The 16,394-nt window shown below is 39.8% G+C and overlaps 2 protein-coding genes across 21 annotated transcripts in view; one reads left to right on the top strand and one right to left on the bottom strand.

Moving 5' to 3' along the window:
• ELP4 (elongator acetyltransferase complex subunit 4) overlaps positions 1-12,170 on the bottom strand; it is a 259,781-nt gene extending 247,611 nt beyond the window's left edge. For 4 of the 13 annotated variants that reach the window (XM_037899906.2, XM_043549336.1, XM_037899907.2 and 1 more), the window contains exons 1-2: positions 11,941-12,159; positions 2,060-2,095 (exon numbers count right to left, since the gene is read on the bottom strand). In XM_037899906.2, coding sequence (XP_037755834.1) covers positions 2,060-2,095; positions 11,941-12,109 — 205 coding nt within the window. In that variant the 5' untranslated portion in view covers positions 12,110-12,159. Of the gene's footprint in view, positions 1-2,059; positions 2,096-11,940 lie in introns of those variants that run through there. The other 9 variants (XM_037899908.2, XM_043549337.1, XM_037899909.2 and 6 more) reach the window with 6 other exon arrangements.
• A 65-nt stretch (positions 12,171-12,235) lies between these two features.
• Positions 12,236-16,394, top strand: part of IMMP1L (inner mitochondrial membrane peptidase subunit 1) — a 71,518-nt gene continuing 67,359 nt past the window's right edge. For 4 of the 8 annotated variants that reach the window (XM_037899915.2, XM_037899911.2, XM_037899917.2 and 1 more), the window contains exon 1: positions 12,236-12,298. The gene's annotated coding sequence lies outside the window, so the exon portion shown is untranslated. Of the gene's footprint in view, positions 12,303-16,394 lie in introns of all 8 variants that reach the window. The other 4 variants (XM_037899920.2, XM_037899918.2, XM_037899913.2 and 1 more) reach the window with 3 other exon arrangements.

The following is a 16,394-nucleotide window of genomic DNA, read 5'->3' on the forward strand; positions in this document are numbered from 1 at the left end:
TGAAAATACTTCTTGTTGTAGCAGAAGCTAAAGTATTTCTGGGTAACTCTCCCCAATCATATTTTCAGTAGGACTCCAGGTTTATTTTCATACTGTGAAGTTCTGGGAAGATAATGCTGTAATGATAGATTTCATATATCCACCTGGAATATTAAACCCTTTATGGACTTGAGATCTAAAATGGACTATATGCCACTGTTTCTCTTCGTACCACAAAAAAATCTTCTGCCCTTTCCAAAAATATCTGTCTCCTCAGAACTGGTTCTATATTGTTCCAACGTGTAGGAGATGAACCATTCACCCCTCACCTTCTGATTCTAGAAAGGGTCTTGCTGATAGTGTTAGTTTATTTTCATTTACTTCGGGGAAAAGATAAACTTGGCCAAGAGGCAATGATTGAATTCTATAGTTCTTCCGAATATCCTTCCCCTGATTATTTTTAACACCCGTTTTCTGAGGTGGTTCACTCCCAGACGAAACACTCTTCATTGGGGTGGACCTGGGGGAAATCTGCCCAGACTTGGAAACCTAAAAACAAGAGAAGCTTTTGAGATTACATGGTTTTCCTTGCTCTCCCAACTCTCATGAAAGGCAGCAATGCCCTCTTCTTAATGTGTAATCTCTACATTGGAACCTGGTGCAACAGCTTCAAAGAAAACACCAATGACATAAGGGAGTTTGAATATTCTCTCATTGAAAGGAGGGAGGGACTTATTCCTTTGCCTAGAGACAAAGTTACTCAGGGTTTATGCTCCCTACAGTGTTCAACAAAATAGTTGGAAGGATCTCAGAGTTTAGTTTTCTCCTCTTTAAAGGATCTAGAAATGAGACTCTCTCATTACATATTTCAAGTTTTTTGTGCTGTCCCTTTAGGAGCTGAATTTGCAGTATCTATCCTTCACCAGTCTCTGGGCCAATCCCCTGTGAGAAGGCAGAGGGCAGGTTACTATTGAGATTGAAAGGACAGTCTTCAGGCATGCATCCTTCATGTTTCTCTAAAAAAAAGGTAACCATTTTATGACATTTTGTGGGACTCCTGCAGGCTGGAAGGCAGAGAAAAGACAGGTCCACAATCCACGCTAAATCATTTCACCTCATGCTCCTTGCTGCTAAGTCCAGGCTGCGCAGGGGACAACTGCATAGAATTAGGAATGAGCCACAGCTATTGGAAACAAATGACTCATTTAGTATCAGAAAGGTCACAGAAGCTGACATGGTTTGCACCCTTTTTAATCATCTCAGCATGGATCTTGCCTACATGCTGGCTGTAAGCAGGTGTTTCTTCACTCCCGGTTCCCCCTCACCTTGCCTCCACCCAAGATTCATAAGGCTCCAACTTCCCTACTTGCTCTGCCAGCTGTGGGAATAGGGGGTCCCATTCTCAAGGGAGAGGTAGTAGGGCTGAGGAAAACTTAATTCCAGCTCTAGGACACTGATTGAGAACTGGTCTCAGTGAATGGAGCTTCCATGTGGCCTGCTCAACTCTCTCAGTGTAGACCTTGCCCACACATGGCTAGGAGCCAGGTTTCAGAGTGGCCTGCTTAACTGTCTTGGCATATACCCTGCCCACATTACAGCTGGATGCAGAGTTCCTGTGGTCTGCTATCTCTGTTGGCCATTTCTCAGGGAGGAGGGGAAGAAAGCTGCTATCCTTCAAACTCTCCTCAGAAAGCCAAAGTTTTAAGTTTAGCAGTTTTGGGGAGAAAAATCTCAAAACCAATAAAGGCAGAGAAATTTAGTTTAATGGGCGTTTATAAGACTTTAAAGCTTTGCTACAAAGGGAAACCTGGACTATGCCATGCATGCTGCTTGGAGGCGAGAATTCTGGAGAGTTCTTCCCAACCGGCAGTACAAAGCCCAGGTTCAGAGCAAAAATCTGGTTTGCCACTAACTGCTACGGAGATGAGGAATGACCGACCATGAAGACAGTCAAACATGGAGGGTGCTGAGAATTAAAGTTTGATTGAAATTAAAAAAAAGATTGTAATCATAGCTATATAAAATATTAGCTAAGTGCAACAAAAGTATAGCACAATATATTCATACATTCTGTACTAACCAATAAGAAGAAGGGTTCCAACAGCTAAACCTCCACCTGGAAACAAAACAAAAACCAAGAATAAGATGAGACTACATTTTAATGTTACCTTAGAGAACAATTAAGTTTGCTTAGTTTATAAGTCAAAGAAAGATAAGTCAAAGATATAGCAAGTTTAAAAATGTAAATGTGAACAACATTTTAATTACCTTTGCAAACTTCCTACAATTCACTATTATGAAATAATTACATATTACATATAATTATATATTACACATTACAATTACTTTCAAAATATATTGTACTATTCTCTTTATATGAAAAGATCCTGCAGAGATCTACACAACTGAGCTTAAGTACTGCAATAATGTTGTAGAGCCTTAATCAAACACTTACTTTAGTGGGACTACTCATGTGAATAAAAATGTGCAGGATTGGGTCCATATTTAACAGCGATTAATAATACTAACTCTACGGCCACCAATTAACTATGCAGAGTACCTCAACAAGGGTTCATCCAACTCGCATTGATGTCAACAGGGAAAATTATGGCTACGCTGAAGTAAATGGTAAAAACTCTTATTGACTTCAGTGGAGCGAGATTTCACCCAATGAGAGTCGAATGGGACCTTTAAGTACATAAAATCTGAGAGATTAAGCTTGTACTTAAAAAGCATTTCCTTGTTTGACACTTCTCCTCTAATATCTAGAGGCCTGCCGGGATAAACATAACTGGTTGTTAAAAAATAAGGATACACTCCATCCTCTTGTTTAGCTAAGAGCATCAATATTTTTCTGTTCCCATTTTGTTTAATTAACTAGTCATTATGTACCAATCACTGATGATCAAATGAACATAGCAAAAAACTGATGTTAGCTGAAATTAATATTCAGTTTGAGAAACCTGTCTTACATCTTAGTACACTTGAAAGAACAGTTGAATTCATTACTACACATTTTGAATTGTGACTACATTAGAGTTGATTTTCTTGATCCCCACCTCAGAATTTATATCATCAATGAGGTCATTCCATCAGTCAGTTTTATAAAGTGAGCATAATATTTACCAGCCCAAACATAAGCCTCCACAACCGTCCTTTTAATGAAAGAAAAACCTACTATTTTGCACATTTATAAAAAAAATTCTTTACATGGGACAAGTAGAATTTTGCAAGGCTATTATAAGTGGCCACTCTCCTAAAATAAGTAATTCTCTTAAAAATAAAGAAGAGTGTTAACTATCCTTAACAGAACTGAAGTGGAAGGAGGAAGGAAAAAAGTTGTTTTAGAAACCACTACTACAATGGCAGAGAATAGACAGCTCACTATGAAAGAAATCTTACAAATTTACATATTTTTATGAAGCAGCCAAATATGAAAGTGGGCCTATGTTTGTCCCAGCTGTACAACTAAAATATTCACTGCAGCAAACAAGGCTATCCTACCTGTATGAAGTGATAAAACATTTTTATAATAAATTTAGTACTGCAAACAGTTCTGTATGTTTTACTGAATTATATTCTGGGGAAATAGGGCAACTGAGGCTTTGTCTACACTTGTGGCGGCACATAGGGTATACGTAGCTACAAGCTGAAGTGAAAGGCAGGCTGTATCCATATTGCCCTATGTAGCTGCTCATGACAGAGAAAGGCTCTGGTGTGGGAGGCAGTAAGGAAAGACTCCAGCAGCCCCTTGCTGCAGAAGCCTCTCTTTGCTGCTTCCCTACTGCCAAAGCCTTTCCCAGCTTCTGGAGCCTTTCCCAGGAGCAAGGAAAGGCTCCAGCAGCAGGATGCTACATTGCTAAAAATAGCAATGTAGATGTGGGAGCCACTGCTTTAGTGTGTAGAGAGCTGTGTAGGGCAGAGGGTAGTCAATTATTTTTTGTTAAGATCCAATTTCTTGATCAAGGTATAGTCAAGGTCCAGACTCCAGAGAAAATAACTCAACAACAATAAATGAGTAAAAAAAATTATATATATTTATTTATTTATTTCAGGGTTGTTCAAAAGCATCTGGCAGTCTGGATTTGGCCTGCAGTCCACCTATTGAGTTCTCTTGTTGTAGGCTAATATTCTGGCATGCCCTTACTCACCTAAGCAACGCCTCACCATCTATATTGCTATTTACACCCATGGTAGGGAAGCATGCAGTGTCAGTACTCTATATGCCGCCCTAAGTTTAGGAAGAGCCTAATGGTTACTATTTTGCAGTAAGAAATTTTAGTTAATAAATAACATTCAATACAATTCTGTATCAGCTAATATTTTTTCTTATTTAAATATTCCTGTTCTAATTAATTTAGCTATTATACTGACTACACAATTTCTCTTTAGATTTCTTACAGATTACACACACTCACACACATATAATTAAGTATTTAAGTGTTGCTCAAACCAAAAGGTACTTCTGAACAGCTAATACGTACATCAACAGTTATCACTATCAGTTAAAAAAAAAAAAAAAAAAAGAAAGGATGTTGTATCATGTGTGAGCTACAAATGGAATAAATACCAGCTGGAAATATATTCTCTTTAAAAGTTGTTCCTAGAGAAAGCTCCATGGTTAAAGTGATCTTGCTAACTATTTTCCATCTGTATCAAGAACTTGTTTGATGCACATTGTACAAACTATTTCCAGGGCAAATTAAGTATGGTTTACGTTATTAACATCTTAAGAGTATGCACATGGGGTGTGATTTGGGCGGGGGGAAAGGGGGCTTATGGGTGAAACAAAGGGAAGGCGAGAAGTTGGAAGTATATAGGGATATCCTATTTTCCCTGGACATATACTAATAATTACTATTGAGGTGAATAGGTGATAGCTAAGTGGAGATGAAGAGAATAGATAAGAGAGCTTTAGGAATAAGTTTAAGCAGGCCCCGTCCTAGAAAATCTCTTTTGAACTATTGGTCCAGCTATTTAAACTTTATCCAAAAGTCAAACTGACTTAAGCCCAAATATGAGGACTTTTTAAACTTATGGTTTGGTACAAATAAACTAAGGTGCAACATTTAAAATCTCCGCCAGAAGTTTAGAAGGAATAAATTTAGGCCAAAAATTTCAGATCAAAGTGTCTGAAATGAAGCTCCTAAATTGCTTTTTGAGTATTTCAAGGACCAGCCCAATTTTCAAAAGGGCTGGTCAAGCAGAAATTCCACTGGCAACTGAAAGATTTTCAGCACATTAATACATCTTCAGAACCTAACTTTATGAAACCAGGTTTGAGAATTCTGGCCTTAGTGTCAAAACAAGTTTAAATTATCTACAAAGAGAGAAGATCTGACACACCCCCCAAAAAATCTAAAATTACTTCCATGTTCTATACTGGGAAAAAAAAACATTTTAATTTGTATCTCAAGGAATTTGGATTTCGATTTGCTCCTCTAATTCCTTATGAGCATTTATTAAGGAACCATAGAAAGTTATGATGGAAAAATATAGTCAATGCAGTTCTATCATGCTATTATTGTTAACTAGTCTGCTAAGGTGTTTTGCATTTGCCAATACAATACAATTATATCTTCTTCTAAAAGCAAATGTAGAGCTCATTGAAGATGCCAGGTAAACAGGCATAGAGACTGAAATCCCCTCTCCACCGAACAGGTAGAGTCACATACAACGGTAATTACTTCCTAAGCTCTTGATAAGAGCGTCAACCCTGGCCTAGATGGACCACCTGTAGGGATAGGCATAGTTCATGCTATATGCCAATTTAGTGCCTGATACAACTCCAGCTGATTTCAGTAAGAAATGGAATCTTTAGCTTTGCTGCTGTGACTATGAACATTAGTACCAATTGCAATGTTGGGAATACATCCAAAAGGAACTGGGACCAAGATCACAAACTTGTTTTATACAGGCCAAATAACCATCAGTGGGCAACTTTCAGTCACTAACTATCCCATCCTTAGTGATGATGGAGAGGCAAAATGTCCTGCATCTATTATCAATCTACATGAATTCATTTTTAACTCATTGATGTTGCTAGAATTGTTCTCCACAACCTGATAAGAGTCAGCAAGTGATTTTAAATTCAATACAACAATAGAGAATACCAGACCAGGCAACTTCCAAATATATCAGTTAATTTATTTTCACATTATTATACTTTTTTCATAACTCCAATATTAGCTAGACACAACATGTCTAAAAATTGTCACCAGTGCCTTTGACTGTTGCAAGGCGTTGTCAACAAAAATGTAGAATAAAAAAGTGGTTCTGGATATTTTTGTTTTAAAGAAGTGGTGTGGTTCTTCTTATGTCTATTAGCAACTGTTTTAATTCAATATTCTTTCCTTTATGGTCCAGTCTATTGATTATGATTATGGAATTAATGTTGCAACATGAAGTCTGAACGGCAGGATACTTGGTGGATATATACCACGATGAAGGTATGCTAATAAGCAATTGTAAATTAAGAAAATTTTGTATACATACAAAAAAGTTAGAAACTATAGAACTGGAAAATATTAAACATTTAAACTTAAACTTAAGCCCAGCTGCAAAGTCAGTAAAGGGTCCAATCCTTCCGAAAGTTCAGGAGTGTACAGTACAGCATTAGGTTAGGTCCATTTCTAATTTTACTGAAATACACAAATTTAACTAAGTGTGCTAATAGAGCAAATTGAGCTATTAACCCAGGATATCAAACTGCTGCATGCCAGGAAGAGGTCAGAATTGGGATTTTCCAAGTGACAAGGAGCAAAAAAATATAGTGATTTTTACAGTGATCAAATATTCTAACAGAAACTGGGGAGGCGGGGAGAGAAAGAATAAAAGCACCTTCAGTACAATTTACAAAATATAACTAATCAGAAGAATTATTTACATAGTTACATAACAATAACATCCAACAGAGCAAATCCCATCTGACAGTTTTGCATCTTCTGTAGTTATGGTTAAAACTACAGGCAAAAATATATGGTGAAATACATCATCGTCGACCGTTCAGTCAAAATTCACTGTACTTGCATGCAGGGATATTACTATACATTTGCCTTTCAACTACACAGAAGTCCCAGGACTTCTGTAGCAGTCACAGAAGTGACAATATTGTCACCTCATTTGCCATCATAATATCCTTCTTCCATTACATTTTGAAAATTACATTGACATGCTGATGTCACAATTTCAGCAGTAAGTCACTGTGCCATTGTATAACTGCACTGTATAAAGAACTCATATTGTGATTAAATCCCCATTTGTATCACAAAGACTAAGCCACACTACTTAGTCAGATCATATAATTTCGTATTAGTAGTTATGGCAAACAACTTTAATCAAACATTTTACACTACACCTACAAACTTTCTAGCTAGTCAGCGACTGTTAGAATTATTCTACCTTTTTAAGTATACAAAATTATTCTGAATTCTTTCAGATTGTTGTTGCACTTTATTTGCTCAAAAGTAAAAAATAGCTATAGATGGGGCCTGCAAAAAGTATTCCAAAAGTTCAATATGCCAGTTTGAATGTTAATGTCTTATGTTAACTGTGCTTCTTCTGCCAACAGAACAGTAGGTTGAATGAGAGTTTTTCTTCCCAAATCAGAGGAGTGAACAATTTAGTGCAGGGCTAAAGAAAGTCTTTTTTTTTTTTTTTTTTTTAAATGCACACCATTATGAAGAACATTATTTGTTTAGCACCAGCAGTGCACTTAGCTCTGTGCAATACACAAACAGCTCAAGCCTGAAAGACCTTACGAGACAGTAGTTACACACACAAAATGGGACAAGCTCAGAAATCCACAGGTAATTTTTTATCATCACCATTATCAAGATTTTAAACTCGCTTCTCATGTTCATGGCAGAAGCAGCACATTTTAAAAACAGTAACTTGTACTGAGAGGGTGCTGGATTGACAAACTGTCAGCAAAATCAGATTTTTTTAAAAAAATAAGTTACGTCTCAAGGATTTTTTTTGCACGCTACCACTTTTTACAGGCCAGATTTACAGTACCTGCCTGAGTATTTAGGGAATAAAACACAACCCAGCTTGGCATTTCCTAGGATCAGAGGATCATTTTACTGTATCAGATGTAATAAATACTTTAAATAACTTTATTGTATTAGATGGTATATGAAACTAGTACATGGTTACCATGGAATTTTCACACACACCTCTCTCTCTCTCTATACGTGGAGAAACAAGTGAATTGGTGTGAAATAGATTGGAGAGAAAATAGAAAGCTGACAGAATGAAAGGAAAGAAAGGTTATTTTAAAATGCTTCAAAATCCTTTTGAAGGGCCCTATTACTGCTATGCATTTGTAACCTGTTTGTTCCTCAGTCTGGCAACTCAGTCCTTTATGTATGGTACTGGTTATCATGGTTCTAGCTGAGAGCAGGAGAGAACAAGCAGTTCATTTTCTGCACCACCATACAGATTTGAGGCTTGAATAAGAAAAAGAGAATTGTTGGAACTGCATAGAAAAGACTGAAACCATAATATAAATCATGTATCTCTTATAGGATGCATTTGGAAGGAGAAAATACTGGTGATATGATTTTGGAGAACAATGTTTTCCACTGAAAAGTGGAACAGACAGAACAATTATCATATGCTATATTCCTGCTTAGAGCATATACAGCTTTATTATGTATTTAAAAAATACTGACAGAAATGGAAGTCTACTAGAAGTATGAATCTGTCTGATTTAAAGGGAACAGTAAGTTGATAAAATTAGGAAAAACCATCAGTAAAACTAATACTTAGCATTTGTATAACATTTTGCATATTCAGTGTTTTACAAATACTATCTTGGTTGAACCAATTGAGACAGAAAAGCTTTCAGTATGTGACATATACTCTACAAGACAATGACAGTTTATAAAAAGTAACAATATATTTCTATGGGCCACAGCTCCCTAACTCAAGCCTGTGCCTAACTCAGGATACGAGTAGTCCCACTGTCTTTAACTGGACTACTTGTGTCCTTAAAGTTAGGCACAGGCTTCGGTGCTTTGCTGGATCAGAAACTTACTGCATTTAGCTGCCCCTCTCTTTCTGGAAAAGAGAAAGTTAAAGAAAAAAAAATAGTTTACAACAGTAAATTGCAGTAGAACCAGTTCAACAAGTATACAGAGGGCAATTTAAATTACTATATAGTCCTCTTCAAGTTCTATCTTTGCTTAATGGTTTCTTAACAGTTTCTTTTTACTGCTGTGCTAATGCTGGGATACAGGCTGTAATTGTAATTACAAGTGTATTTTTACCAGCATGATTTCACTAACTCCTATTTGCGATGTCTGGGGATAATGCTGTGTCTCTGTGTTGGAACTTCCATACTATATGAATGGAAATGATCATGCTAAGAAGTATAATGAATAACTCTCAGTCTTAGAAACCCAAATGAAAGACTGATATGCAAAACACGGGATACAATAAAAAACGTTATGTGAAATATTATGGAATTTCTTCAGCATAAAGACAAAACAAAACAACAACCCACAAATAAAAAGCCACCCCATAAACAACTTCTTGAGTCAGCATTTCTCACAACAGAGGATAGGATTTGCATGGAACAGATTTGGTTCAAAAATCAAGTTCATGAATGAAGGGCAGGACAGGAGTAGCTGCTTTAAAAATAAAAGATCATTTTAGCGTAGAAGAAAAAGGACACAGCTCCCCATTGTCTAAAGTGAAAAGAGTATTGAACAGTTGTTTAAAGTAGTGATATACAACTGTATTTAGTGTACTTTTAACAGGTATGTTGGCAAAGTTTGGGGGACAATGTAGCTAGTCACTGACAAGCCTCACCACAACCCTAATGGTCCCTATTCTATCCTAAATCTGTACCTACTACAAATGCTCTTTTTAACATATGCCTCTTGCTTTAACATTCACACACTTTTTCCTTGGGGTAGGGAGCTTACACAAACACTTCTTTGAAGCCCAACTGTGAACGAAGGAAGTTTGTGCATGGTGTTATTGTAAATATCTTCTGCAAAATAAAGGAGTTTTTTCAAAACAAAAAACAAACAAAAACACACTATAAGTCCTGATAACAATGAAATACAATATACTACATTGACAATTATTTATCTGTGAAATTGTTAGTAGGCAACAGGGAGAAAAATCTATACAGAGGTCTTCATGCATGCTGTAATCAATTTAGCAAGTGATCACATATATAGAGCTGCAAGCTATATAAAGGAAGCAAGGAGAAAGATTTCCTTGAGGCCAGGAGGTTACTGAAGGTTCAGTGAAATGAATCTGAATTTTGCAAACCTGCCAGTCACCCATGGTTTGGATTCCTTCAAAAAAGGTTGTTTCAAAAGTTGCTATTTCTGGGGATGAAGGGCTTCATGTGGTTCACCTAATATTAACATCTCACTAAGTTCCCATTTTCTCTCTCTCGAAATAAATATTTTTTCTAGAGGCTGGGAAGTTACTGAATGCTTAAAGACAGGGAAGAGATAGCTTAAATGGGGTACAGAGTACCTAGGAAGAAGTTTCCTTAATTCACCTTATCAAATGCAGCACTAATCATTATGTAAGCAAGAAGATGGTGGCTCAGAAGATTGAAATGCACAGCATGGTACAGCAAACACAGACAGGTCAAACCCCACACTTTATAAAATAGAACATGCACAAAAATCAGGATGGTCAGTTTAGTTCTCTTACATTTATTTTGTACTTTTCTTCTCGAAGTGCTTTACAAATTATACAGTAAGAATAAAATGCAGCTACATGTCTCTCCCTTAAGAAGGGTGTTTCTCTCTCCCTAACAGGGATCACCATTCCTGGTAAGATAGCAGAAGTGTTCTCTCCTCCCGCTCTACATGATGTACAGCATAGGAAAGGGGGAGGATGCAGAAGAGAGATTTAGGACACCAAGGCAGAAGAATCTTTACCAAAGATCAAACACCATTCTACCATTTATTACCTCACCTGTAGATGCCCAAACATTGTAAAATACTAGCCCTACAGATATCTGCCTCCAGGGATGAAAGGACTGAGTCATGCCTGTGACACCTGCAATTTAAAAACTTGTTTATACTGAAGATCTACCTAAACAGCTATTGACAATCAGTCATTAGGATAGCTGCACCAGTGCAAACCCCTAGCCTAGCATAGACAGGCAATGCCACTATTTGCAATGGTGGAACTTGCCCGTTTGAAATCTGTGTAAATTGTGCTGGTGCAAACCACACAGTATAGCAGTTTAACTAATTTACAAAAATATATTAATAATACTTAGTTCTTAGACAGTGCTTTTCTACAACGTTATAGAACTGCAGCTATACCAGTGGCTAGCCATCAATGGCTGAAAATAGAGTAATTTAGATAGGATCTCAGCTGAGACCCTGGGCTTCAAACCCACAGTTCCAAGTTCATGTCCAAAATGCTTGCAAGGTCTAACACCGCAAAAGGCAACTACACTAGGGATGTATTTGGCACAATTTCATAATTTGAGGCTTAGTCCAGTAAACCACCCCCTTCTGTGACAGTCTCAATGTGTAAAGATTTGAAATAAATGAAGACTGAGATAGCAAGTGTCTCACTGGGAAAAACCAGGCACATCAAATCCTTCCACTCCAGAAAAAAAAAGTATAAACGGGTACGAAGCCCACATGGTTCGGCGCACTCGTCTAACCCCACAAAGCAGGTTGCAAGGACCTTTACGCGCATCTCCCCCACACCCCGCAAGAATAAGGAACCTCGAGGATGAGTGTCAGCTGAGGAGTCTCCCACGCCCCTTCCCCAAGTCAGCGACGCTTTGGGGAAGGTCGGACTGGCAGAAAGAGTCTCCCACAAATCGGGAGGCGGCACTGAGGCGGCTGCGGGTGTAAGGAAGGGAAGAGGAGCGGGCAAGGAAGAGGAGGAAGGGGGCAGCCAGCAGGAGGGGGACAGTCAGCCAGTATCCTGCGCTGCGGGGCCGGGTCCCGGCTCTGAACCAACCTAGCACACAATCCAGGGAGGGGAGCCCGCTGGAGAGCAGCAGCTGCCCGTGGCGCACCGAGGGCCGGGTGCCCGCGATAGCGGCCAGGCGGCTGCTAGCAGGAACTTTCCGCTGGAAGCTAGTAGCCCCGTCACTCGGCGTCGCCCCGCCGGTCGCCAAGGCCGCCATCTTAGCTTCCTCCCGGTTGATAGGAGGAAAGAGGGCTCATTTTTCCCGGCGTCCCTTTCCTCCCCCTCTGCTTCGACCTATGGGGAGGTGGCTTGGGACGCTCGCCAGCCAATAGCAAGGGGCGTTGTTAGCAGGCCCTTTAGCTCTGGTGTGGGGGAGGGGGAGATCCTGAAGCTGCGGGTCAGGCAGGTAGGTGAGGGAGGGACGAAGGGGGAAGGCTGCGTCTTACCCCGTGTCCAGGAATCCAGGGTGGTCCCCACCGCGGGTGTGAGACTGTAGGGTGGCTTCCCTCAGGAGGAGATTACGGGGGGTCTTTCCCTGACACCTCTGGGCCACTGCCTCCTCCGAGCAGGAGGTTCAGGGGTGCGTGGCACGGCGCAGTGTCCTGAGCTGGCGGTTCCCCCACGGAGCTGTTGGCTCATCCCCTGAACGCCGGGCGCTGCTCTGCCGCAGTGGCCTGCTGGCTCAGAGGAACCGCGGGACTCGTGAGACGGGGGGGCACCGGGAAGGTGGCTCCAGCCCAGGGCTCGTGGAGATCAGGATTCTAATCCTGACCGACTGACGGGTGGCCTTGACCAAGGCTCTGAGCCCGCCGATCCGTGTCTGCGTGAAACCACATTGACTTTAGAGATGGTCCGACCACGTGGTGCCAGTACAGGGTTGGTCCTAAGACTTCATTATGTGAAGGGCCAACAACGACTTGAAATTGGATACGTTAAAATTTGAAGTATTACAGGTGCTCTTAAGTTACCTGGCCAATCTCAGTGCTTTCACGGATACAGAACGTTTTTCTCCTCTCGTTTCTCTAGAAAAACCCATAAAAAAGAAACTACATGACAAGGTAGTAAATGCACAAAACAAAAGCTTGCTTTTAATAATATCAAATGTTATTTCTAACAGCAGGTAAGGAGATTTAATCAGAAGTGTGATGCTTAAGTAGACAGTCTCCCTTCATCTCTGGTAAACATTCTGAGATTCTCTGATGAATCGTGCTATTTAAGATTCCCCTCTCTTGAAGGGACATCTAGGTTGGGGGACCCCCATACAAAGCTCATGGCAAGATTAGGGCTAAAGTGAAAACTTCTTACTGTGAGAATTCTAGTTCCCATATTTCACTGGTTTTTACTGTATTTGAACCAGCTGCTAACAATACAGCATGTTTTTATTTTGAGTCTTTAAGTAGTGTAGGTACTTTAGCCTGTGACCTGACTCTCAGTAATACAAATTCAAAAATGTGGAAAATCCATGAAATACCTGAGTTTTGTATCTCCTTGTGGCTTCTGCTATACACTTCAGAAATTAAAGATGTTCTAAATTTTACTGAGTGTATTTTATCTCATGTGATTTCTGAAGGAAGCCTTGACATTGGACCAGTCTTAAAATCAAAATGCACCACAAAGGAGAGCCAGGGCTAGTATTTGTGTGTCCACATTTTTCCCATGTGCAGTTGTCACATGCACATTGAATCACCAAGATGATTTTATAAACAACATAATTTAATAGTGATTTATTGTTTAAAAAAGCCCTAATGATGTTTAAGCTAATTTAATGATTTGGGGCAGGTTCTCACTCTTGGTTTTTGCACACTTGGGGTTGGAAATACTGCTTTTTGCTTATGAATTTCTTTTAAAACAATATTGGCATTACAAATAAATTACAACACAATTACAAAAAGTTTTGATACTCCAGAATTTTAAAAGGAACAAATTTTGTCCCTCTTGTCAAGTCTAAGCACACGAAGCTTGGTTTCTAGCATCCTAAAATCCCACTCAGCAAAATCACACTGGTTCTGCTGCCGTCAGAGCCATCTGCATCTAAGGCCTCCTTCCTCTGCACCTGTTGGGAAGAAGGGGCAGTGCCAACATTTGCACTAAGCCAGTATTGCCAAATCACTTGGCTTTATCATGATCCTCAATGTGTGTTTGGTGGTTGTGGCAGGGCTCACTCACCCTCAGAAAACCCGCCCTGCATCAGTTGGGACGTTACCACTATCTTTGGCCCCAGCACTTCCTGGTGGCTACCTGTCTCTGCTCCAGGGTATCAAACAAATCCAGACACAAGTTCAAATGGAACTCTGCTTCTTCTACTGCTGCCACCATCTCTATTGTCTCTGTGTAACCTAACCCTCAGCCAAAGAGGGCCCTCGCTCCTTGACTCTACTTATTATGGCTTAGCTCCACCCCCTCTGGCTAAGAGTCAATTAGCTACTCACCTCACCAGGTGCAAAGTCTGACCAATTAGGTGCATTCACTAGCTCAGCAGGTGATAGGGATTAAGCCCCTTCAATGATGATTTTTAAATTTCTGATTTTTGCCTTCAGTCTTGTGAAATTTAGCCTTCAACCAAAATAGTCACCATGTTGCTTTAACTTTTGTAAATGAAAAGCATGACTGCCCCCAGCAAAAATGGATGTTATCTCTCATTGGGTATTTCTACACTCAGAGCCGGCACTAGGCATTAGCAGACTAAGCAGTTTCTTAAGGCCCCAAGCAGCTCCAGGGGGCCCACTATTCGCTTTTGTTATGTGTGGCGGGCCCCCAAAATATTCCTGCTTAGGGCCCCGCAGTGGGCTAGCATTGCCTCTGTTTGCACTGGAGCTGGAAGGTGTAATTTCCAGCTTGAGTAGATAAAGCTGTGCTAGCTCTGATGAAGCTAATATGCTAAAAATAGCAGTGTAGCCACAGCACCGCAAGTCACGGGATAGGCTAGCTGCCCTCAGTGTGATCCGTCTGACAAACATAAGATATGTTCTTAGGGGGCTAGCCCCTCCTGCTACTCATACCGCTGCAGCTACACTTCTGTTTTTAGTATGGTGCCTTGCTTAAAATTAGTGCATGTGTGTTTACTCAGACTAGAAGTTATACCTCTAGCTCCAGCATAAACTCGCACATTGTTTTAATGGGGTTGAAGCTAGGCTACCCTTGGGGAAGTCAGTTCCCTTTGGTCACCATGTGATGGGAAGATGTGCAGGTAATAGAAGTTGGACGTTGGGCAGCAGGAGTGAGAGGGAATGTTTTAGGGAACTGGGTAGGGGTCAGAGGAATGTTGGAGAAGCAGAAGGCAGATTGAGAGGTGGCTCAGGGGAATCTGGCCTGGCAGAAAAAAATGGAATGCGCAGAAGATTGTCAGGAAAAAGAGAAGGAACTATGACAGTCAAGTGAATGTAGACTAGGATAAGTGACTGGGAGAGCATGCAAAGAGAGGGAATGCAGCAGCTCTCTTTTCTGTATAGTTGGGGAGGGTGAGAGAGAAGAATAGGAGGACTGCTCATTGTATCCCGAGGACAGGAGAGGCTGAGTTCCCTGTGATCAGTGAACAAGGAGGCTGCACTTTTGTGTGTGTATTTAAGTCTGAATGTTGACTATGAGATAATTACACACAAGTTGGGGTTTGGTAGCTTTCCCCTAAAGGTGGTTTAAAAAAAAAATCAAAAGGCAGGCAATAAACAATGTGACTTTTATTTAAAACATATTTACCTAGCAAGTCTCGTGAGGTTTTTTTGGTGGGGGTTGGGGAGACTTGTGATTTGTGAATGTCTGGGATTGGCAAACCTGCCGAACAGAATAAATGCAGAGACTGATTCATACCCTGTTCTCAGTTTTACAATTCCATTAATTTCAGTGGAGTCACTGATGTAAAACTGGTGCAAAAGAATGGAAAATGAGGCTCAGTCTTAAAATTTCAAATATGCTTAGATTTTTAAAACATAATATTTGAAATCAGTGCCTCCTTCACTTTCCTTCCAAATTATATTCCACATATTTAAATATTTGTAATACCAGTTCTTGTAGGAGCTATGTAGGATCTTCAAGTTGTGACTTATAATCTGTTAATAATTTGGGATCTTAAACCATTTAAAAATAGTTGCTTTGTAGTTCACCTTTAAATCAAAGGGAATATCTTATAAAGAGATTGCTACTTCTCAAAGAGAGCAGAAATCAGACTAAGTCCAAGTAACCATACTCCTCATCCTAAGGTACCCATACTCTCCAGTTGTGAACAATACCCAACATTTCACTGCTTGGCTTTAAGTAAAAGACATTATATTACTTTCAGATGGTATGATTCATGAGGAAAAAATACAAGGGAAATAGCAAAACCAATGAGAATGTTACAGGACAGTGTATATTTTAAAAACATTGTCTCCTCTAGCACTAAGAAAGTACTACTGCTTTTCTTTTCTTATTGATAATTCTGTTTTTTTCACGTTGCTGGCCCTATTCACTCTGCTCTCCAGAGATGACAAGTTAAAACTAGAGACTAGACAATGATTTGGAACTCTTTA

This window comes from Chelonia mydas, chromosome 6 (assembly GCF_015237465.2).
Source record: "Chelonia mydas isolate rCheMyd1 chromosome 6, rCheMyd1.pri.v2, whole genome shotgun sequence".
NCBI classification, from domain to species: domain Eukaryota; kingdom Metazoa; phylum Chordata; order Testudines; family Cheloniidae; genus Chelonia; species Chelonia mydas.